We start from the raw sequence: 23369 nt of genomic DNA, 5'->3' as shown, positions 1-23369 counted from the left end.
ACATTAATTAGAGTCCTGCATCTGTGCTACTTCTGTGATTTGGAAAAATTATCTAACTTCTCTTAGCTGCTGTTTCATGATTTATGAAATAGGGATAATAATGGTGGTGATTTCATGGCAGTGTTGTTTGGATGATTCTTCTTCCTCTTCTTTAAAACTGAGCTGAATCTTCATTAGAGGAATTACAATTCTTTAACTTATTTAAAATCTTTCTTTGTTCAGTTTTCAATAACTATTTATTGAGAACCTATAAGTCATCAGTCATCTCAAGTCAACAGTCATCTGAAGATAACAGTCATCAATCAATGACTCTTGTCCCTAGTTTTAGTTAAGCGAAACTAACAATGAGAGCGAATTAGGAAAAAAAACTCTCTGTGTATGTATGATGATACTAGGTTAGAATTTTAAACACAGCAAATAGTTTACCACAAATGCTGTTGGTAAGCAAGAACCTGCAGTTTAACCCCCTTATGAAATCTGTGCTTGTCATTTATATAAAGACCGAAACCAACACAGTGACTATAGTTTTCTCTCAAAAGAGTTAAGGTCTATCCAAACACATCAGTCTTTGAAACAATAAATAGATTCTTTATATTTTAATGCAGTAAAAATCCTTATACTCTTGTCAGATTGTTTTGTTCTTTAATGTGTGCACAATAGTACTTTCTATTTTAAATTTAAACTCATAGAGTGCAAAATTTATGTACTATGTTCAGCTTTAGCTAATAATTCTGTGTATATATGTGCACCTAGTAAATACTAATGGATGATGATAATTATAACTTGATATTTTGAACATGATGATTTTCCTAAAATAGTTTTATACCATAAAGTGAATTGTTCTTGAACAATAGATGGTATTAGCTTGTAAATAATTAAGCATCTAAATAATAATAAAATTCACTATGGAGACTGATGCTATACTATCAGCATATGCCTATTAAAAGAGTTGCTGGTTTTGGAGAAGATCAAAAGAATTTACATAAAGACGGCATTTAAACAAAGATGGAAATTGAAAATAATTTTTGATTGTGTATTCAGTAAAACTGTAATAAACAAGAGGAAATGACAAACATTTCCAACAGACAGGTCCCCATTTGCTATCTACTGGAATTCTTTAATAAGAATATTTAACAGTCCATTCCCACCAACAAGAATGGACTTCAAATAAAGCCACATTTTGAAACAATAGGTTGTTTACACCAGCATAGCAACAGTTGTAAAGCAACAATTCCTATTTCTACTTCTCTTGCAGGCTATGCAAGAAAAAGGTGTAGAACTTCCTTTTTGAGAAGATCCTGGATTACAGTTTAGTACCAAATTCTAGAGAATGTTTGAGTGGATAAAAATATGACACAAAAAGTGCCTTCCTTTACAACATCTTTTTATCTCAAAATATGACCAGTTTCTCTCCAGAGAATAATATTTCACTACTATATGTAATTTAAATATTCCAACCCTGAGTCTGTTAATTAAGTGTAGACACATCTGTAGCCCCTGGAAAGCATGGCTAATAACTGCAAAGTCAGACAGAAAAACTGCACAACATTTAAAGAAATAATCCCTAAACATGGGAAAAGATGAAAATTGAGGGTTTATTATAACCTTTCCACTGAGTATATTAACCACATGGCCAGCTATCAAGGGTCTATGGAACTTAAATTGGGTCTGGGAAGACAGCAGGTCCTAACAGATTTACATCTGGTATTGAATTCATTTTGCATGTTTTTATAAATAAAATGTACATATAGTGCTACAATTAAAATAAAAACCCCAATTCAGGAGTTTTAGAAATATTGAATAAAACTTGTGGACATGATCAGTACATTAAGTTGGAAAAAAGTGGTATGTTTAACAGACGCATTAACTTCTGATAACTGGTACTGGTATAGAGTTCTTTTCCCACATCTGGATAAAACCTGATTTCCAACAACCGTGCTTGCCAAATATTACTTAGCTAAAGATTCAGAACAAATAGCATTCCACTTGTTAAATACATATGAATGTAATAAAGTAATCCTTCAGACTGCTAGTGTTCTGTTCAATTAATGGAAGAACTATCCCTGTCGGCAGTGCAAAATAATACTTCTAAGTTTCATTCCAGAGTTGCACATTTTACTTAGGTTTAAATGAATTTTGCAATAAAAGACAATTTTAGGAAACACTTGAACTCCAATATAATCTGGCATGCTTTTGCTAGTCTATATGCTCATATTATTTCTTTATAAAATAACACAAACATAGAATAGCTATTTCTAAGATGGCAACACAGAATTTTAAATAATGTGGTTCATGTACGTCAGAATGAGGAAAGGAGGTTTAGGGCCCAGACTGAGCTGCTTCTTCAGTTGATACTAATGAACACGTACAGTTTCTCCAGTTCTAACTCCAAGATGTCCAAGGAAAGCCCATAGATTTGGCAGTTATTTTTTCATTCCTATCTTCAGTGACACTATTCAACAACAATACCAACATTTAAATAACTTTTTATCCATACGTTTGGCTCAAAAGCAGATGACTTTCTTCTGCTCCTATTTTGGCCATCAAATAATTTACGTTCTGCAAAATCCACTTTCTACTTTTTGGTTATGTGTCTTAAACATACAATTTCTCATGAGAAAATACACTTAAAGCATATGTTTAGGAAAGAGGTCAAGAAGACATCCGATCTGTGTAACTTTTCAAAGTCACTTAGATATTAGTTGGGAAGGACTTCGGAGCAGTTGTTATGGATTAGCCCACTCTGGAATGCTCAGTGCATGTGGTTTTACTTTTCAGCTCACGGCTGGCTTCCTCACACACGCTGATAACCTGTCCTTCATGGAACCCCATAAAATTTTTCTATGAAGTTTCTACTAAAAACTTGGGTTTTACATTACTTAAGGTACATTGTCCTTACAGTTTATGTGATTCTAACTGGTGACTTGTTGCCAAAAGATGTGTCTGGAATTCCTGTGACAAAACACTTTTTTTCCCCTTCAGAAAATATCGGTAAGAAACTTCCTTTTATGTTTGAAAGCAATCATCACATGCTCCCATTTATACTATATTGAAAATATAAAAAAACAGATAAACTCAGGAAAGAGTGTTACCTGAGTGCCAGCTTTTACAAGCTGCAAAATTAGTAAAAAGGTCAAAGACAAATGAAAACAGTGCCATCGGGAGTTTCATGTCTTGTTCTCCTTGGTTTGTAAACCTCCTTGATAAACACTACTTAGTAGGTGCTTCACCACATTTGCTTAATTGAATTTAAATTCAAATTATCCCTTTTACCTTAAAAAATAAATCTGAGTGGATTCTTCGGGTGGGAGAAGGGCATGATATTACAAAATCAAAGGGAGAAATGGGCGGGATATCAACGACTGAATATTGGCTTTCCCTGGGTATTAGCTTCCGATCTCTCTCCTGATACAAGAATTCTCTCAGCAGTAACAACCACATAAAGGCTTCAAACCACATTCATCAATATGAGGTTTCCTCCCAAATCTATAGCTGAAGATCCAATCACTGCTGTAGAATTCTAGAATTATATGCCCAGTGTTCCTCTGGTATCTCCACCTAAATACCACTCAGATGCTTCCAAACCAGCCTATTCAAAACTCTGCCTTTGACTCCGAATCGGTTCCCTTTTATTTAGGTATTTATTTAGTGCCCAGTGTTCACTACATGCCAACTACCGCGCTGTTACGCCCCACGGTAATAACCAAACACAGCCTTTGTTTTCACGGGGTTTAGAGCCTGGGCAATAAAATAATCTGACAGGCAGATAAGGTAATGATGCTATACTGTATGGGTAATAAAGGGTGCTATCGGAGCACAGGACAGGATGCTGTGAAGGCGACGTTTATGTCTAGGCCTAAGGATGTGTAGAAATCAGCTCGATAAGTGGGGACGTGGGAGTGATGTGTAAGGAGGTGTTTCAAACCCAGGATGCGGTACTGGAATGACGTGGAGGTAAGAGATTTTGACATAATTTAAAGAGTAAAGGAATTTGGGTATTTGTGGAAAGTAGTTTTTGCGGGAAAGAGCAGAGACAATTGAAGCTGCAGACTTAAGGAGCAGCCAGATCATGGAGGGCCCAGGAAAACATGTTAAAGGATTTAACCTAAAGAAGACACCTAAAGAGGAGTGTCATTCAAAATATTTCACAAGTTAGAAGGTTGGTATCAACCGATCAGAAGATATGGTACCCTGAGCAATCCAATCAGAAAAGACCAGCTCATCAATACCCTCACTGTATGCTGGCTCAGTGTTACAGGAGAGTTTTGAGCAGCATCTGATTTCTCATTTAGAAAAGAAAAAACTCACTGCTATAATGTGGCAAAGGGATTGGAGGGAAGTAGGAAGGAGGTATGACATCAGTTAGCGGGCTGGTCCACGTGTCATGTTCCAGGTGATTGACGGATGCAGCCCAGATCAGAGTGGAGTCAGCGGAATGAAGACACAGACAGGTTCTAGAGACGTTTGGAAGGTAGAGTTAACGGGAATTATTGATTGGGCTTCTGGTGAAAGCAGAAATAATCAGATGGACCAACTAAAAGAATGGCATCATTTACTAAGACAGAGAACGCTGGAAAAAGAAAAAGATTCACTGACTTTTTTGTTTATTTGTGAGGGTGGGTGGAGGTGGGAGACAGGCCGTAACTCCAGCGTGACACAGGCTGACTGTGACCTGTCTGGGGGAAGCCGAGTAACGAGGCTGAGTCGGTTGTGCGGAAACCACGAGAGAGGTCTGAGCTGGAGATAAAGGTTTGGGAGTAATCACCAGGAAGGGCAGAAAGAGAAAGTGAGGAAGGAGGGTGCGTAGAGTCAGAGGAGAGTGTCCGGAGCGGAACTCAGAAGACTAAGGACTTCCTTCCCAACTGACTTCAAACTTTTAACTCCAAAATTCTGCGCATCTTTAAAAACTTGAAATGCTAAAATGAAAACTACTCCGTTGTTACACACTTTAAAGCCACTGCTATGCAGATCAGAATTTATAAGAATTGTGATTATCGCAAGTATCAAGCCTATCGAAAAAATCCAAACAAAATGTGAAAACATAAACCAACAAGAAACCAGACAGACTTCAAAAATGGCATAGGCAAATCCCGATTTTTTTTTTTCATATGAGCAGATAATTGAGAGGAAGCAGGTAAAATGAATCATAGCAACATCATAAATGTATTATAAAAGTAATCCTAAATTCTGTGAAGCTTGGAGGTGAAAGAAGATTAAATACAGCAAGAACTGATTCCATATGATCTAAAGCAGACTTAATTTTCTTATAGGAAAATGGTATCATACTTGATGTTTAAGTACTGAGGCTACTGGGTCAAATTCTATACCTACACATAGCACTTAAACTTAAAACTAAACGCTCTTTTTAGCCCTGAAGACTTAGAATTTCTAAAGTCTAAACCTCTCTAAGGCCTCCCGCTTGACAGAGCAGTTTGTATGCTGTTGGACATACATACTTGTCCTTACATAAATACTCTCACTCTGATACCAGTTAGGTGAGTATGAGACCTAATTAGACCAATGTAGAGGATAAGTATTTAGTGGTCACAGAAAAACCACTACATAATGGTTAATTGAAGACTAAAGTTATGTATTTTGCTTACGAACAATGTACTGATTCTCTGTTCCAAGTTCAGATTTTACCTCAGGGACTCCTATTTGGCACAGGTGTAAAGTAAACATGTATTTAGTGAGCCGACAGTAAGAGGAATAGAATGTTGACTTTTGCTCATATTAACTATGAATGGAAAAAAGGGAGAATTTTCTCTTCCATTTGTTAAAGAAACAGACATTTTTAAAAGGCCGAGCTATAATTTTTAGCATATACTTTTGTTTGGTAAAAGAATCAGTTCATTTAAAAATTACACAGGTGAGTTAATCAACTATTTTATTATTATTAATCATTAAGAAATTGTTTTAAAACTTGGTTCAACACTTAAGGATTAAGGGTCAGAGAACTCCCTGAAACTGCAGGGGGAAATGCTGTTTATGTGTCTATATTTTCATTTTTTTTCTGGTGAGAGGGTCCACAGTTTTCATGGGATCCTTTAAGGGGGTGTGCACTACCTCTGTGGTAGGCAGCTGGGTGATCAGTGCATGAAACATACCTCTTTTTGCCTTTATGGAGGTGATAAACATTACTCAAATAATAATGACTATATGATTATAAACGATATGATTATAAGCTGTAGTTACTGCTTTGAAAGAAAAGTATTGGCTAGAGACACAGATGTAGAGAACAGACTTATGGATACCAAGGGGGGAAGGGGGGGGATGAACTGGGAGACTGGAATTGACATATATACACTACTATGTATAAAATAGATAACTAATGACAACCTACTGTATAGCACAGGGAACTGTACTCAGTGCTCTGTGGTGACCTAAATGGGAAGGAAATCCAAGAAAGAGGGGATATATGTATTCGTATAGCCGATTCACTTTGCTGTACAGCAGAAATTAACACATTGTAAAGCCACTCTACTCCAATAAAAATTTAAAAAAGAAAAAGAAAAGAATTTTAAAAATGAAAGAAAAGTATTGGAAACTAAAAAGCATTTACAAGAATCACTGAGTGTAACCAAGGAGGTCAGAAAAATCTCCCCCAGGACTTCCTTGAGCCACATGATGCCCGAGTTGAGATCTGAGGAACCGGTATCTCAGCGGGGAGGAGGCTAGAAGGCCAGGATGGCTCAGAGGTATGTGCAAAGGCTCTGGGGCAGAGGCGGAAATGGGTTCCCAGGAACTAAAGGAAGCTAGAGCACTGGAAGCACAAAAAGTTAGGTCAAGGGAGAGTTATGCTAGAGGATGCTGCAGAGGAAGGCAGAGGCTGTGATAAAGATTTTGGTATATTATTCTAGGCGCAATGAGCGACCACTGGAGGGCTTGTAAGCTGGAGACTGACAACATCAGACTTGTGTGTTTAAAAATCTCATGCTTGGGAACAGTTTAGAGGATAGATTAGGAAGTGGGGAGGGGGGGCGCGTGGGAGCAGGGAGAGCAGAGAGGATGCTATTTGATAAGTTGGAAACAGCATCAAAAGTATCTTGGCCGACAGTGATGGTGCTAGGCATGGGGATTCAAGACACTTAGGGGATAAAATATCCGATTTGGTGACAGTTGGGTTTTGTGACAAGAGAAGGAGACGTCAACGACGATTTCCTTCTCTCCAAATAGAGATGAAGTCAAGCAATGAAAGAGGGAAAACTAGAAGACCAGGTGTTTTTTATGGTGCTGTTGTTGTTTGGGGTGAGTCTGGTGTTGGGGAGAAAAGTCCTGGCTGAGGACCTTTATACCAAACATTGGGCATCTGTATCTCAAGGAGATGTATTTTGAACTATTTAATTTCAATATGAAAGTAATCTTTAATTAATATGACTCTAAAAAGCGTGAGACATTTTTAAAAGATGCACTTTAAAACACTTTCTCTATATTAACAAGGCACCATAGAAGAATTTGTGGAGGAAATCAGGCATGAAAAATAGCTTTGGACCTTGTCAACTGGTAACTTATTTTTGCGAAGTAAATAAATGAACTGTAAAAAAGCAGGAATTTCCAGAAGTGAACGACAACCGCAACAAAGTCCCAGCACTACAATGGTCGTCATCCAAATCTGTTCAACATAAGCGCTTCGCAATTAAAATTTCATCCACCAACTAAATCCAATAAGGCAATTCTGAAATGATAAATAATGAGCTCTTAATAGATGCATTTTGTTTTACTTGATAAAACAATTCTTCAAAAATCTATCTTTTGAGTGTGTTCCATGTCATCCCAATTTTAAAAGACGTACAGCCCTTTGTTCTTTGGAAAACCCAACAGGTACATCTGGACCTTTTGAAAAAATCAACCAAATTTATATTTCATTTAAGTCAAGCACCATAATAATAAACAATATTGTCTGGGGCACATATCATACTGCTGAACTGAATTATTTTAAAATATACACAATTAAAGGTATTCCAAAAAATTTATTTTAATTCCAAAATCCCTCATGTTTATTTTCTCTAACTTTGAAAAAGATAGCGTTTTTTTTTTTTTCAAGAGACTCAGAAGGCCGCCATCCCTTTGATAGAGTTTGGCTTGAATATAAAAACAGCATCATTTTTTAAAAATCTTAGTATCTTTTTAAAATGAATATGACTTTCTGCAGAATACGTTACTGGCGTGAGCATTTCTATTTGACCTTTAAAACGTGGCTTTCTTGGATGCCACTCTGTAAAGAGAGTTCACGAAGCATCAACTACTCTTTCGGTGATGGTCTACCACGGAAAGCAGCAACTACTGGGACGTTAACTTCGCTCCCCAGGGACCAGACAAAGCAACTGTGAGCGGGACTGAGGCCCTCTGCAGGCCGCAGGGAGGAAGGCGCCCGGGTGCAGGGCTCGCGCAGAGCCCGGCCTACCGCCTTGCTGAGGTAGCTGGCGCTGGTGTTCGTGCACCGCTGGCCCTCGCTGTTGCAGCAGCCGCCGCATCTGTAGACGGACACGCACGGAGGCTTGAAGAAGGTGTTCGTCGCTGCTCCGAACTCCTTCCCCACATCCACGCACACCTCCCGCGGCACGCACTGGGTCTTCCTCCACTCGGTGTCGATACCTGTCGGGTCACAGGGAAGGCCGTGAGTCGCACAGAAGCCGCCAAGGCCGAGACACCCACAGCAGGTGGAAGCCACTCACGCTTGATTTCAGAGTGAAGAGTTAAGTACAATGCATAACATGAGAGGAATAGTTGATGGGATCCTGCATCGCCCCGTGAACTGGAAGAGGATATAATCTTTAACAGAGCAGCTAAAGGTATTCTCTAAAAGAAAAAAAACAACTAACATCTAGACGCTTTCTCAAAATGACAATAGAATATTGATCCTACGGCCCTTATGTTTGGTTTTCTTTACTTAAGAAAATGAATATTTAATATACAGATGTTTATAAAACCCGCAGAGAGAGACTCGTGCTCATTTGCTATCATATGTAGCATTTTTGACGTCTCAGAGCAAACATAAACAACGTGTTTAATTTTTCTTTTTTAAAATGAGATGACGGCTTTGGTTTTGGATTCAATTCAAAACTCATTTTTCAGGCAGGCGATCTGGCAACCTCGGTAATGTCCTGGTGATAGGTACTTGAAATGAGAGGGTATTTTTCAGCAACTGGGACATGCACCCTGAACTTAAGCTTTTTCAGGAAAGTCAAAATCTCCTAGTCCTTTCATGCTCTCTCTTGGAATTCTGTTCCCAATGAATCAGTGTTTTACCTATAACACTGCTGACTCTTTAAAGACTGCATTACAAATGATGTACTTCTTAAATGTTCTAGTTTATTTTCCCCCTATTTCCCCTAAAATAAAGTTTTGGGGAAAAAAAGATATAAACTACTGGTTATTCAACCATAAAACCATTTTGCTTGTTTGCTTTTGTTCTCAAAATAATTTGCAATCTCAAACCTTTACAGCAGTTAATATCCAACAAGAGGAAGGAGTTAACGTTTTAAAAGTGTCCACCTATTTATGCTATGGCATTTTGTGCAACATCATAATCTTTTGTGACTTTTACCAAAGTCCAGCTCTCAAGCAAGTTCCCTATGAAGCAACACAGAAACAAGCAGCAGTTGATAAGGTGATTTTGGATGATTTAGAAATTAAACATTTCTATATCCAAAGCTAAAGAAAATTTATGTGCAATTATTTTTATGATGCAGAATGTTTAAGTGATTAAACTGGTATAGTGTGTAAAATTTATCTGTATGTTTTAAAACTTTTTCTGATGGGACATCACCTCAGTTAAAAAAAAATTACAGTGTGTTGATATGCACGCACCTCCCTGTCTTTATTTTTCAAGAAATCATCTTAACCACTCACAGTGAAATCATAAAATTCTGTATTTTGAAAATAATTCTTTATTTTCTGTTGTTTTATTTACTTTTGGCCCTAAAGGTATTCAGTGGTATTACAAATGCTGAAATTAAAGGACCAGATTGACAATTTTCACTGGGTTGATATATGAAGCTTATTATATATTTTCTTTCTCATACTTACTTTTTAAGATCTCTGCATTATAGTGCGCTGCAGCAAATTTTAGAGTCCCTTCTGTTCTCGTATTGGCGTTGGCCTGTTCTTTACTGTGTTGCCAGCCACCTTTCCTTAACTGACACTTGTACATTTTCCAGTATTCGGGGTAGAGCACAGTCATGAGTTCGTCTACACTGGACACCGACCGCAACTGCTCCTCCAGATCTTTGCCTGCATGAGCCTGTCAAAGAAGCATGCAAGATCGTTACCTGTCAGATTAAGGGATTTGGAAACAGATGCACCAGAAAACCTTTGGCCTTGCTTTATAACTATCTGTCCATCTATCTATCTATACAAATACATATATATATACACATATGTAATATATGCATTAGAAAACCTTTAGGCTTGTTATATATGTATAAATATATATGTATATATATTTATATATGTTATATATGCTAAATTTCTATTAAAATATTATTGATTTTCCCCAAATTAACTATTCTTGGTAAAATTACATTCATCTTTTAATTTGAATCAATACCACAACTGAAATGAAATTAAATACCACAATTAAAATGTAAAATACATACTTAGTTTTTAGGACAGAAAATTTTGAGACATAATTTTTAAAATAATTTCTGAAGCAGCTTGTTTTATTTATAGTTTCTTTACCAAATTGGCTAATGTGTAAGTTAAAGAAGTTATTCAAGCTTCTATTACCCTCCAACATAAATAAAATTAAACCAAAATCCACTCTCATGCTTCGTTTCATTTTTAGTTGTCAGCATCAATACAATTAAGCAGGATGCGTGAAATTAGGAATCTCAGTTTATGGAAACTATCTTAGAATAAACGATCACATGAAGAATGGGATTTCAATAACAGAATCACAGTAAGGGTTACATTTTGGCAGAACCTTCCAGTATTTCCAAAAAACCTGATCACCAAGATTTATTCTGCTATGAAAAAGACATGAAATAGTTCAGAGAACATTAATTCTGCTGATAAGTAGTTAACTGTTTATATTAGTGTATCCAATTAAGTAGAGCATTCCAAATTATGTCCATATCTAAGAAAAAAATACAGTTTTTTTTCTAAATTATGCCTTGAAATTATGGGAAAATGGGACATTGTTTAACTTTATCTATCTGCAAACTGATGTACGTCATCAAATGTTTGTTTTCTATTGCCATGATTATCCCAGCTTTAAGTCTAAATATGTAATAAAATACTTTGGACACTGGTTCTCAAAGTTTAGCTGCATAGGAACCAATCTGAGAGCTGTTAAAAATGCAGGTACCTGCCCCCATCTCCCCTGCCAGGCGTCTTGGATGACATCAGGAGCCTACATTCTAACAAGTTATAGATTTTCCTTTCTAATTTTTGAAGTGAAGAATTAATATATTTGCTTTAAAAATCAAAATACAATTAAATTGAAAGTCTTTTCACCACTATTTTTAATAATCCAAGTTATTCTGATGTAGGTGATTTTTGTACTACATTTTGAGAAACATAATCTAATGTAGTTTTCTTACATTATTACAGAGCATCCTAGGCAGAAGATTATGAAATGTGTTCCTTCCTATTAGATAATAAAACTGGCTATGAATTTCAGTGTTTTCCCCTTTCTTCATTTATTGTGTGAATTGAGCATAACAATTCATCTCTTTAGGTCTATGTTATAAAAATATTATATTAATCCATGACCTTCTGGAAGATATAGGATGAGTCTTGATATGCCAGACAGTTATACAAAATATAATTCTACTGAATAGATGGAGAGTGGGGTGGAGAGGAGATCTTAGCTTAAACAAAAGTGACAAAACATCCCCACACAGTTCCCAATTAAATGTGTATGAAATATTTATCTCAGGAAAATCTCACATGAGACACAAAATTCAAGAATCAAAAATGTTTCAGAATCTAAAAGGATTACTACTGGGGAGAAAGATGATAAAAGTACATGGGCATATTTGCGGTCACTTCTACCTGGAGGAAAATGTCATAGGTGGGGTTCTGTTTGCCCCTGTTTGCGTGAATAGCCCTTGAACACCTGGAGCAACGTGAGACTGTGTAATTGCTGGGTCCCTGGGATCCTTTTCCCCACGACTCAGCTGGAATCAAAGCCAGGTTGTGACCTAAACTGGTCACATGAATCTCACACGAAACAGGCAGGAATGTTCCCTCTACCAAAAGGAGCTGCAATACAACGTACCAATGTTATACGACACAATGAAAGGTACACACCAAACTGTTAAGAAGAAAGATAGTGGTGAAGAGGGCCTTTCAATTAAGTATTATTTGAAGTTTCATGGCAAATCACTTTAGTGCTTTAAAATTTAAAAAGGAAAATGACTCTAACAATAATTATATCTGTAAGAGAAAACAATAGGTTACCCAACAGAGAAATAGAACAAAAACAACCATATAATTCACAACAGAGAAAACGCAGTATAAAAAAAATGAAAAGAAATACTAGAAAAAAAAAGTTACTCTATTTATACTCTTAGGTTGAAAAAAGGCCTTTCTAAATGTGAATATAAAAATAAAATGTAATACAGAGTGAAGTAAGTCAGAAAGAGAAAAACAAATACAGTATGCTAACACATATATATGGAATCTAAGGAAAAAAAAAAAAGGCCATGAAGAACCTAGTGGCAAGACGGGAATAAAGACACAGACCTACTAGAGAATGGACTTGAGGATATGGGGAGGGGGAAGGGTGAGATGTGACAGGGTGAGAGAGTGACATGGACATATATACACTACCAAATGTACAGTGGATGGCTGGTGGGAGGCAGCCGCATAGCGCAGGGAGATCAGCTCGGTGCTTTGTGACCACCTAGAGGGGTGGGATGGGGGGCGTGGGAGGGAGGGAGATGCAAGAGGGAGGAGATATGGGAACGTGTGTATATGTGTAGCTGATTCACTTTGTGGTAGAGCAGAAACTAGCACACCATTGTGGGGCAATTATACTTCAATAAAGATGTTTAAAAAAAAGAAAAAAAGAAAAAAAAATAAATAAAATGTAAACTATCTTTATGGTAGAAAAAACTGCAAACAAAATAAAAGACAAAAAATAAAGTATGAAAACTATTGGCAATACACAGGACAGACAGAAAAGAACTAATATTCTTAAAATATTGCATGAACATGTTAAGAAGAAAACATAAGCAGACACTTCAACAGAAAAATGGGCAAAGTACTTAAACTACATAATCACAAGGAATAAATACAATTAATATGTATTTTGTGATAGCAAAAGTGAAGGAAACTATCATCCCTTTCAATCCTGGTGAGAGTATACATTTGTACAGCTCTTCAAGGAAAATGTGCCATTTCAAGTTGAAGGGCCTTAAAAACAAGCTCCATTTTAGACAGTTAATTCACTTTGGAATTAAATTTCCTATCCAACAGGAGTGATAATATAATTATGCCAGAAATATGTACAAATTTATCATGAGGCTGTCTACGATAGTGAATATAAAAAACAAGCTATACAGACAATAATTAGGAATTGATTAAATAATGTACAGTACAAACAGAAACTAGCACAGAAAGTAATGTCACTATAAAATGATGATACAGATATGTAACTCAGACATAAAAAAAGGTTCATAATATAATCTATGAAAAAGGAGAATATACAACTTATATATAGTATACCTATAACATAATGTTCATACATGCAGTACAATCTTTTCACAGAACAATATATCTGGACAGATTGCATACATGTGTATATATATTCTCAAGAGTAAAAGCTATGCAGCAAAAAAATTATCTTCTCCAAATTGCAAGATTAAGGTAATTATTAAGTCTTTATATATTTCTATATTTTAAATTTTAAATAATGAACATACATAAAATTTTATTATCAAAATAAAAATTTAAAAGTAATCATCTCTAAGCATGTGGAGAGGCTATAGTATTAGCTCTCATTTCAGCCTTTCATTTACTTTACTCTTCTTATATCTGCATAGAACATGCCTTTGATAAATCATTTGATGTAAACCAACCACTGGCAAAAGCAGAAGCTATCACAGACAAAATGGTATAAAAATAGCTTAACACTGTGCAGTTGATTTACTTATTCCCACTAGACTTTACTTATCATATTTGTGTGGAAGAAAAACAAGCTGTAGTATCAGAAGATCCAGATATTCATCTTGGCTACAGACCTTATTTTAATTGAGTAACATTAGATTTCATTTCTCTGAACTTCATTTTACTCTAAATGAGGCAATGGCATTTTGTGATGATTCAAACAGACATTTGATATGGAAGTATATTATACATCTTGTCGTCAGGGGTGGGATTACTTGTCATTTTAACATCTTTGGGGAGCAAAAGCACAGTACAGAGACTGTTTTTTCAGATAAACTGAGTCTTGTACTGTAACCGTGGGTACTGTACCAGTTCTGGCGCAGAATTTATTTAGATCTGCCTTCTGCGTTTTTGTTCTAAATGAACGGCAACCTAGAAATGGAGCTTTGTCAGCACTATCATGCTGTTCTGTGAATCCAGGGAAGATCAGAATTTTGAGGATAGATACTGTCAGCTAACCATGGCACATTCACATTTATAGCCTATTTTGAAGAAGTTGAAGAGGTCCCAGTAACCTAGAATGAGTTCTGAACCAGAGACGCACCAAACTCCAGGCAGAAGTTCTACAAAGTCAGATTCTTTGTCAATGCTTTCTTGGGTCTTTATGTTCACCGATGTTTTCCAGAACGTTGAGGTCATTTTCTTGAATGTTAATATATTCCTTTTATTTTCCAAAGGGATTTGGTGTGTCTTAAGATAGAAAGTGTCTTATAAATGGATATTCAACTGTAATAAAAAGCCTAAAATAATCTAAGAATGAATCTAATTTTGCATTCTGTCTTGGAGTGATCAATTAGGAGGTTACAGTAACTACTCCTATGTAACTTCAGCAAGTATACATTTGCAAACAGTAACCTAAGTGTACATTCACTGGAAGATTTTGAGATGCTACGGAAGTCAAAGCTGAGAGTGCAACGCTGAAGGCAGGGAGCTATATACAACCAGGCATAAACCCCTTCCGTGGTGATTCGTACACCTAAAACATTCCCTTCTTACTCTGCCAGGAGAAGGATGAAGTAAGATCTCTGATTCTAGAAGTTACATGATGAGAAAGAGCTTTGGGATTTCACCCACACTCTGCAATTCTCTCTGGTTATGAAGAATCGTAACATGAAGTGAACACTTGAGGTGACCTTGAAAGCAGCCTCTGATCACTATATTTTACCCACATAGCGTGTAAAAACTAGTTTTCCTCTTGCTGCTCTGTGTTGACTAGGGGTTGTTCAGGTGTAGGGAGAAAGCAAAAGTGCATGTAGGTTGCCCTTCTTCCAAGACCTGAGATAATGCAGAGAGTCAGTGAGAGGTGGGAAGCCATAGCATTCATCTAGCATTAATGTTAGCAATGGCCCTGGATTTGTCAATGAGTGGAAATTAGCTGTTAAAAAACCTACAAATCCAATGTCAACAGTCCCTTTGAACAACAATCTTAAGTTAATCACTATGCTGTATATAAATTTGGCACTCATTTAATAATTTTACGAAGTTGAAAATTAATGGGAGGATGCACATTATTAAATTATGGAAAATTTCCTTTCACCTAAAAGCATATACTCATCAAATATTCATAATCAGAATTGAAAGAATGGGCAAGAGTCCATCAAAGAAAGGTTTGATCATACTACTATATTTTCAGGAAGTGACCAAAAGGGTCACAGGTAAATCTGGTTAGTTGTCTAATACGTCTATATCGGTGGAAGAGGGAGAAAAATTACTTAATATTCAAACTGGAAAAGAAGAGATGTTTGTACTTATCTTAAACTGTCCATATGCCATTTAAAAAAGTCTGGCTCAAGTAATATTTTATATTTGAAAGAAATGTACATTTTCATGGACAGCTTCATAAGATAAGGCAAAGGGAAGATGACTTGATTAAATTACCAGTTTAATAAGATAAGAAATTTATTAAAAGCTTGAAAAGGAAATATTTGTCATATTATTCATCACATACATCATCTCTTTGTCCTAAGAAACCAAAATATCAGTAGGGATCAAACTATTATAAGGCAGTTATCAAGATGAATAGCTTTACACTACCATTGGGTTTTCATCCTTTCTTCTTTGAAAATAGGGTCTAATCCAATCATCAGAATAAGTGGTTACTGAAGTTATTTATTCTGCCCCTAAAATAGCAAAGGAAATTGCTTATTCACTCCTTATTTAAGAATGGCAGTTGTAAGACAGATAAACTTGTGGGTCATTCTGTTTCCTTCAGCTAACCAGCCATTCTGGGCAAATTTATAAATTGTAAAAGTATGTTCTAATTATTTAAACCTTTTTAAAGCAAAATTTGGGCTAGGTGGCATAACGGAGAGGGGTTGGATTTGAGAAATCTTCCAATACATAATTATAAAACTCACTTTTAAAATCATCCTTTGGTAGAAAATAACAAATAACTCTGGAAAATCAAATGGTATCCTTCTAAGGAACAGAAATTTGTAAATGTTCTACATAACCTTAGAAAATCATTTTACCCAGGGTTTCAGTGAAGGTATCAGAAGGATTCTTTCACCCACAGGTCACCCATCATGCAGGTCTACACCAACCTGATGTGCCACAGATAGGTAACTCCGGAAGCAGATATGTACATTTTAGTTTAATATTGGAAGTTTTTAATTGGAAGTTTTAAGTTTTAATTTTTGCCTAATCCTCTGACATTTTCATTGTAAATATTGAAAATAATGCCATAATAAAGAATGGGCTCTTTAAAATCCATTATTGAGAGCATAAGTTATTTATTTTTTAAAAATAAAAGTTACTTTTTTGGTTTACCAAATATATGAATTAAATAAAAAGTCAAATTTTATCTCATCAAAATCTAAGTTAAATAGACTCCTAGAAAATATTTTAAATATTTGCCTTCAATTATGTTATTTTTGAGACAACTTTCTAATGTCAACATAGACAATCTGTCATGTCTGCACAATCAACGCAATGGACAAGATACTCTATACACACTGATTCCTTGCACTGAACACTGAAAACCACTTGCTTGTGTCTTATTCTTGAATGGAATTGACTTTTTTTCCTTGTAGAATGGCAAAATAGTCTCAAAATATTAATTCCATCCTTTTTCCAGATATGATTACAAAAGTAGCACCAGGTAGGTGAAGCCATAAATAGTGAATGCATTTACTGACTACTAAAGAAATGCTAAAAAACTAAAACTTATTATTCAAATATTCCTATATACATATTGTAGAGCAGTAGCTCTCAACCAGGAATGATCTCCCCTCCCCCAGGGTCATTTGGCAAAGTCTGCAGATGTTTTTGGTTTCAGAGGTATGGCGGTGATGCTACTGGTATTAGTAAGTACAGGCCAAGAAGGCTGCTCAATGTTCTAGAATGGACAGGACAGTCTCCCCCCAAAAAAGAAATACTCAGGCAAATGTGTCAAGAGTGCTGCTGTTGGGAAACCCTGCAGCCGAGTAAGAGTGGACTTTGCCATTTATTAGCCTCTTAGGAACACACCAGAAGGTTGGAAATTTGCATGAATTTCACCTTGTAAAATCCCTAGAGACATCAGAAGGAGTGAGTGAATGGGTCTAAAACACCACCAGCAGATAGACTTAATAAATGTAACGTTCTTAGGGACGTTTACTTATTGGCCAGGATGCCATTATTTTCCTTTTTACATAGACATTTCTTAACAGCTTTCCTTTGTTTTCCAACAAGAAGAGAATGTAGCAGCTTAGACACAGTCTTCCTAGGTAAATAATAAATTCAAAATGTTTCATGATTGTTTTCCTTTGATTGCTTATAATTTTTTTCTGCTGAAGATTTAACTAATTTCAAAACAAGTTTTACATATTTTTTCCAAGATGCTTATTCAGAAAACTATTTTGAAATTTTAAAAATGTAATGGGTTATTATAATATTTCTTTTTAGTAAAATTTCTTTTCTTCTTTGGTATTTTAAGACCAATTTACGTTAATGCTATTTAATATTACTATGAAAGTAATATTAACAATGCTTTTTTAAAAAAACCTTTAATTAATGAATCACAAGGACATAGTTTGAGGGATTTTTACAAATTGAATAAACCCTTCTAATCATACTCAGATCTAGTTACAGAGCACTGACCACATTCTAGAAACTTTCTTTGTTCTTCTCAGTTATAACTTTCCACCAAATGTTACCATTTTGCTACATTTCTACATTTCTGCTTTTTACCAACATAATTGGTTTTTAGTCTTTTACAAATTTTACATAAATGATATCCTACAGCATATAATATTTTGTGTTGGGTCCTTTTTCCCAGTCTCACGTTTGTGAATTCCTCTTTGTTGTATAAAGCAGTTGATGTCACTGCCGTCTTGTTTTCCATTGTATGAACTTATGCAATTTCTCTCTCGTCTATACCTACTTGTCTTTTGATGGACAAAGTATGCAATTGGGGGGCTGCATAACTAGAAACAGAATTGACAGTTCAGGAGGTATGCATTTATAAATACGGCCAAACCATTTTCCAAAGTGATTGCACAAACTGACAATTTATACTTCCGAGGGCTGCTCCCTGGCTCCATGCCCTTGCCAACAACTAGCAGTTTTTAAACTTTAGTCACTCTCATAGGTATGGGATACTCATTGTGGTTTTAATGAGTAATGCTTGGAGGACTGATGACATTGAACACTCTTTCATTTTATTTGGACACTGGGTTACCCTCTCTTAAGACGTGCCAATTAAAAGGTTTTGATCCATTTCTGTTGGCTGTTTTGTTGTTGATTTATAAGAGTAAGATGTATTCTGGATATAGGTTCTTTGTCAAATATGTGTATTGCAAACATCTTCTTCCACTAGAAAACTTGTAATTTTACTCTCTCAATGGTGTTTTTTGATGAAGTAAAATTCTTAATATTAATGACGTTTGAACTTTTCTTTATGGTCAGTGCTTTTGGTGTATTTAAAAAAAATCTTTACCACAAAGTCATGAAAATATTATCTTATGTTGTCTTCTAGAATCTTTATTATTTTACTTTTCAAACTTGGACCTACGATTAACTTAGACTTGATTTTTTAGTATAGTGTGAGGTAGAGGTCCTGATTCTCTTTTTTCCCACATCTAATTTTAATGAGAAGCCCATACTTTTGCCATAGCACTGCACTAGTTCCTTTGCTGTGAATCATGTGACTATTTACATTGGGTCTGCTTTGGAACTTTCGTTCCATTGGTCTTTTTTCTTTTTTTAAAATTTATTTATTTATTTGTTTTTGGCTGCGTTGGGTCTTCGTTGCTGCGCGCGGGCTTTCTCTAGTTGCGGCGAGCGGGGGCTACTCTTCATTGCGGTGCGCGGGCTTCTCATTGCAGTGGCTTCTCTTTGTTGTGGAGCACGGGCTCTAGAGCGCAGGCTCAGTAGTTGTGGCATGTGGGCTCAGTAGTTGTGGCTCGCGGGCTCTAGAGCGCAGGCTCAGTAGTTGTGGCGCACGGGCTTAGCTGCTGTGCGGCATGTGGGATCTTCCCGGACCAGGGCTCGAACCCGTGTCCCCTGCATTGGTTTACATTAGGCACTCAAGGATAGCAATAGTTTAGTAATAGTAGTAGTGGTGGTAATAGCAGTAAACATGTGGGCAATAATTATATTAAGGGATATTCATTAAACTCCATAAAAGGTTCAGTTCTCAAAGCATACTTTAACATTAATTCCTATTCACTTAAAACCTGTGTTCCTTGTGAAATCTCGTTTTCTCCCACCATGTCTACACAGTACTTAAAATCACATAATGCATACACAGAGATACATTTCTAACAAAATATCTAACTGAATTCTGATTTTTCTAGGACAGATCACGTTTTGGAGAACCACACATACATCATATAGAATAACACTAAGAACATGTGTTTGGGGCACAGATATACCTGCGTTTGAATCTCACCTTCTCCACTTACTATGAGTGTGACCTTTGAGGCTCATTTTCCCCTGTGAAATATGACGACTGCTGTAAAAATGAGCTACTTTGAAATAAAGTATGTAAATAGCCCAGTGCTTATTTATAGTAGGTTTTTCATAAATGTAGAAAATGCTGATATTAATAATACCCCAAGCCTCTGGTTTCCCATTTATAAATGTAGATATTAAAATGTATCGTGCAAAGTTTCTGTGTATGTAAATAAGACAGTATTTGGAAAGGTAAAGCACATAGGAAGAAGGCTGGTACACTAAGCAGTCACTTGTCCCTAATAAGATGTTTAAAATAAATACGAAAGGGAAAATTTTATGATTTTACAACTTTTACTGAACGACTACTCTGTGCCAAAGACTGTTCTAGGCATGCTAGTTATAACCAAGGTTTCTCCTTTCATTGAACTTACCTGCTAGAAATGATATATAATTTTTTGAGGGCTGAGAATATTAATTATAAGATTCTCAAACTTGTTTTTTTCCAAAGAATTTGCTAATTTTAAGGCATACCTGTTTTGTATATTGCAATTAATTCCAGATTAAATTTTTTGTTCCTTATGTTCTTCTGTTTCTAAAAGATTCCAGATTATTTACCAAAGTGTCGGGGGGGGGGGGAATTTGTTGCTATGAAACAATGTTGAGTAAAGCAAAGTTGACTTATTTAACCAGAAGTACTGTGTCTGAAAACACAAAAAATTCATTTTGCATTTTTACTAACCTTTGAGCTGTTAAATTTCTCTTTATAATTAAAACCCATTCAAGGATTTTTTTCAAAATAGCAAAAGCATAAATTCTAAGCATGCTTTTATTTATAAATTCATTTACTCAACTACTTATTTTTCTTTGGTACTGATTTTGGACCACAGTTGCACTCTGGCTCTGGAAGGGGTGTGTGTGTGTCTGTGTGACAGTGTGTGTGTGACTGTGTGTGTGTGTGTGTGTCTGTGTGACAGTGTGTGTGTGTGAGTGTGTGTGTGTGACAGTGTGTGTGAGAATGTGTGTGAGCATGTGTCTGTGTGACAGTGTGTGTGAGTGTGTGAGTCTGAGTGTGTGTGTGTGACAGTGTGTGTGTGAGTCTGTGTGACTGTGTGTGTGAGTGTGTGTGTGTGAGCATGTGTCTGTGTGACAGTGTGTGTGTGTCTGAGTGTGTGTGTGACAGTGTGTGTGAGAGAGTGTGAGTCTGTGTGACAGTGTGTGTGAGTGTGAGTCTGTGTGACTGTGTGTGTGTGTGTGTGTGTGTGTGTGTGTGTATGTGGTGGGGTATGCTGAGGACACACACTCAGTAGGTAACCGAGCTAGAAGAATGATGAGAGAGAGTCTGCTGCCATGTGGAATTCAGCGTTCGGGATCTGGAATGTTTTCTGGGGGCAGTACCTCTCAGTTTTGGGGGAACCACAGCCATTCCCTTATCAAGCCAGGTACTCCTAGAACCCCAACTGCTTCCTTTAGAAACAACTCGGCTCAACCCTGATGAAGTTCTCAGTAGGCTTCCTTAGCGTGTCAGCCAGTGTCAGAATGAGTCTTCCTTTAACAGTGCTCGCCACCAGTTCATTCACCCCATGCTGGTTTATTCCCGTGCTAATTTCAGACCATCTCCACTTACTTCCGTTCCCTCATTCCTGCATGCAGTGGGCAAGCCTACCTCACGCTTCGTAAAGAAAACAGATGTTAAAGAGCAACTCAGACACAAAACGAGTGAAATGCTTCTCCTCATCCTCTCCAAAGCTAGCAACTCTACAGGGGCTTGGAACCATCCTGTTCTAGCAACACGACTCCTCTTGTTCAGCCTTTCTCTCTCTCTTTCTCTCTCTCTACTGTAGTGTTCCTATTAGCACAGGAAACTGTGGTTCTCCCAGATTTAAAAAAATAAATACAAACAAAAGCATCAACCAGCAGAAGAAAACCCTGTGTAAGTCCACATCCCTACTGAGCTATTGCCATTGTTCTGTTCTCCTTCACAGCTTCCATTTTGGAACGTGCTGTCTATATCTGTGCTATTCCTACCTCCTAATCACTTGTCAAGGCTCCCACAATTAACCCACTGGAACTGGCTTCCCACAGCTTCTGTGCGAACCCTCTGTACCCCACCATACTTGACCTCCGTCCTGCGGATCACCTGCTCTTATTGCAAAACCATGTGTTCTTTTTCTCCCTGAGTCACACTTTTCTGCTATTGCTTCTCCTTTAGTGGCTGTTATTATCAGTAACCTTTGCTGACTTCTCTGATACATAATCCTGAATGTTTGAGTTCTCAGGGCTCAGAAATAGTTCCCTTACATCCTCCTTACACTTCTTTCTGAGTATCCTCATCCATTCCCAACCCTGAAAAAATGATTAGATTTCTCAAGGTCTCATTCTTAACAAATCTAAAACGGAATTGATGAATTTCCTCTCCAAATGCATTTCCTCCCGGGTTTTTCCCAGTTCATTAAAACTTACTAACCTATTGCTCATTCAAGAGTCTGGGAATTAACACTTATTATCTCTCTTTCCCTTACTCCTAAATATAACCTATCAGCCAGTACTAATAATCTTACCTCTAAAATATAGCAATTTTTCTCCATGTCCTTTGCTGACCTCCTAGTTTACGCCACCAATATCTCTCGCCTGACTTATTGCATTACCTTCATAACTGATCTTCTCAGCTGCTCTGTTTACCCCTCCAATTGACTCTCCACCCCCAAATCACAAGAATCCTTGAAAAACACTCATTGATTGAATGATCCCACTCACCCAGGTTTCGGTGGCTTAGACATCAGATAAAATCCTATCTAAGGCCCTGAGCATCTGACTCCCACCAATGCTCCGATCTCATCTCACACCATTCCCGCCCTCAGTCATAGAACATTGGTATCTCCAAAATGCCAAGCTTTTTTCAAATTTAAAACCTCAGAAAAACCTGTTCCATTCCTAAAATTGTATGTCGAGGCACTATACACGGGTGGTGCTTTCTCTTCGTTAAGGCTTCAACTGTAAGGTTACATAATTACTGCAGCTTTCCATCCACTGTAACTAAATAACCTAATTGACATAAACTATTTCAGCACCTTTTTGTTTCCTCCATATTATTTCAGACATTGCAAACACTAGCTTATTTACTCCCTTGCATGCCTGTCTTATTGCCTACTGTATACTACCTTTGTAGACTGGCATATAGAATTTAGTCAAAGAATAAATGAAAGAGTAGGATAGGTTAAAATCAGTTTCCTGTCATTTTTCATGACATGGAAGAACTCTATAAATAATGCTTTCCTAAAACCAAAGAGAAACGTTAGAAAAATATTTAAATGTAATTTAACTCAAATCCTATTAAAATGGCCCCAAAGTAATTATTGATAATGATGTATTTTTTTTCT

General features: G+C 36.6%; 1 protein-coding gene across 2 annotated transcripts in view; it reads right to left on the bottom strand.

The window, feature by feature from the left end:
* The window catches only part of VEGFC (vascular endothelial growth factor C), a 106398-nt gene that overhangs the window by 23302 nt on the left and 59727 nt on the right, over nucleotides 1-23369 (bottom strand). For both annotated transcript variants that reach the window (XM_061177258.1, XM_061177259.1), the window contains 2 exons: nucleotides 10030-10243; nucleotides 8405-8595 (listed from right to left, as the gene is read on the bottom strand). In XM_061177258.1, the coding sequence (XP_061033241.1) occupies nucleotides 8405-8595; nucleotides 10030-10243 (405 nt within the window). The remainder of the gene's footprint in view (nucleotides 1-8404; nucleotides 8596-10029; nucleotides 10244-23369) is intronic.

This window comes from Eubalaena glacialis, chromosome 20, assembly GCF_028564815.1.
Source record: "Eubalaena glacialis isolate mEubGla1 chromosome 20, mEubGla1.1.hap2.+ XY, whole genome shotgun sequence".
In the NCBI taxonomy this organism is placed as follows: domain Eukaryota; kingdom Metazoa; phylum Chordata; class Mammalia; order Artiodactyla; family Balaenidae; genus Eubalaena; species Eubalaena glacialis.
The sequence above is the reverse complement of the archived record's forward strand: the minus strand, read 5'-3'. Positions and strand labels throughout refer to the sequence as shown.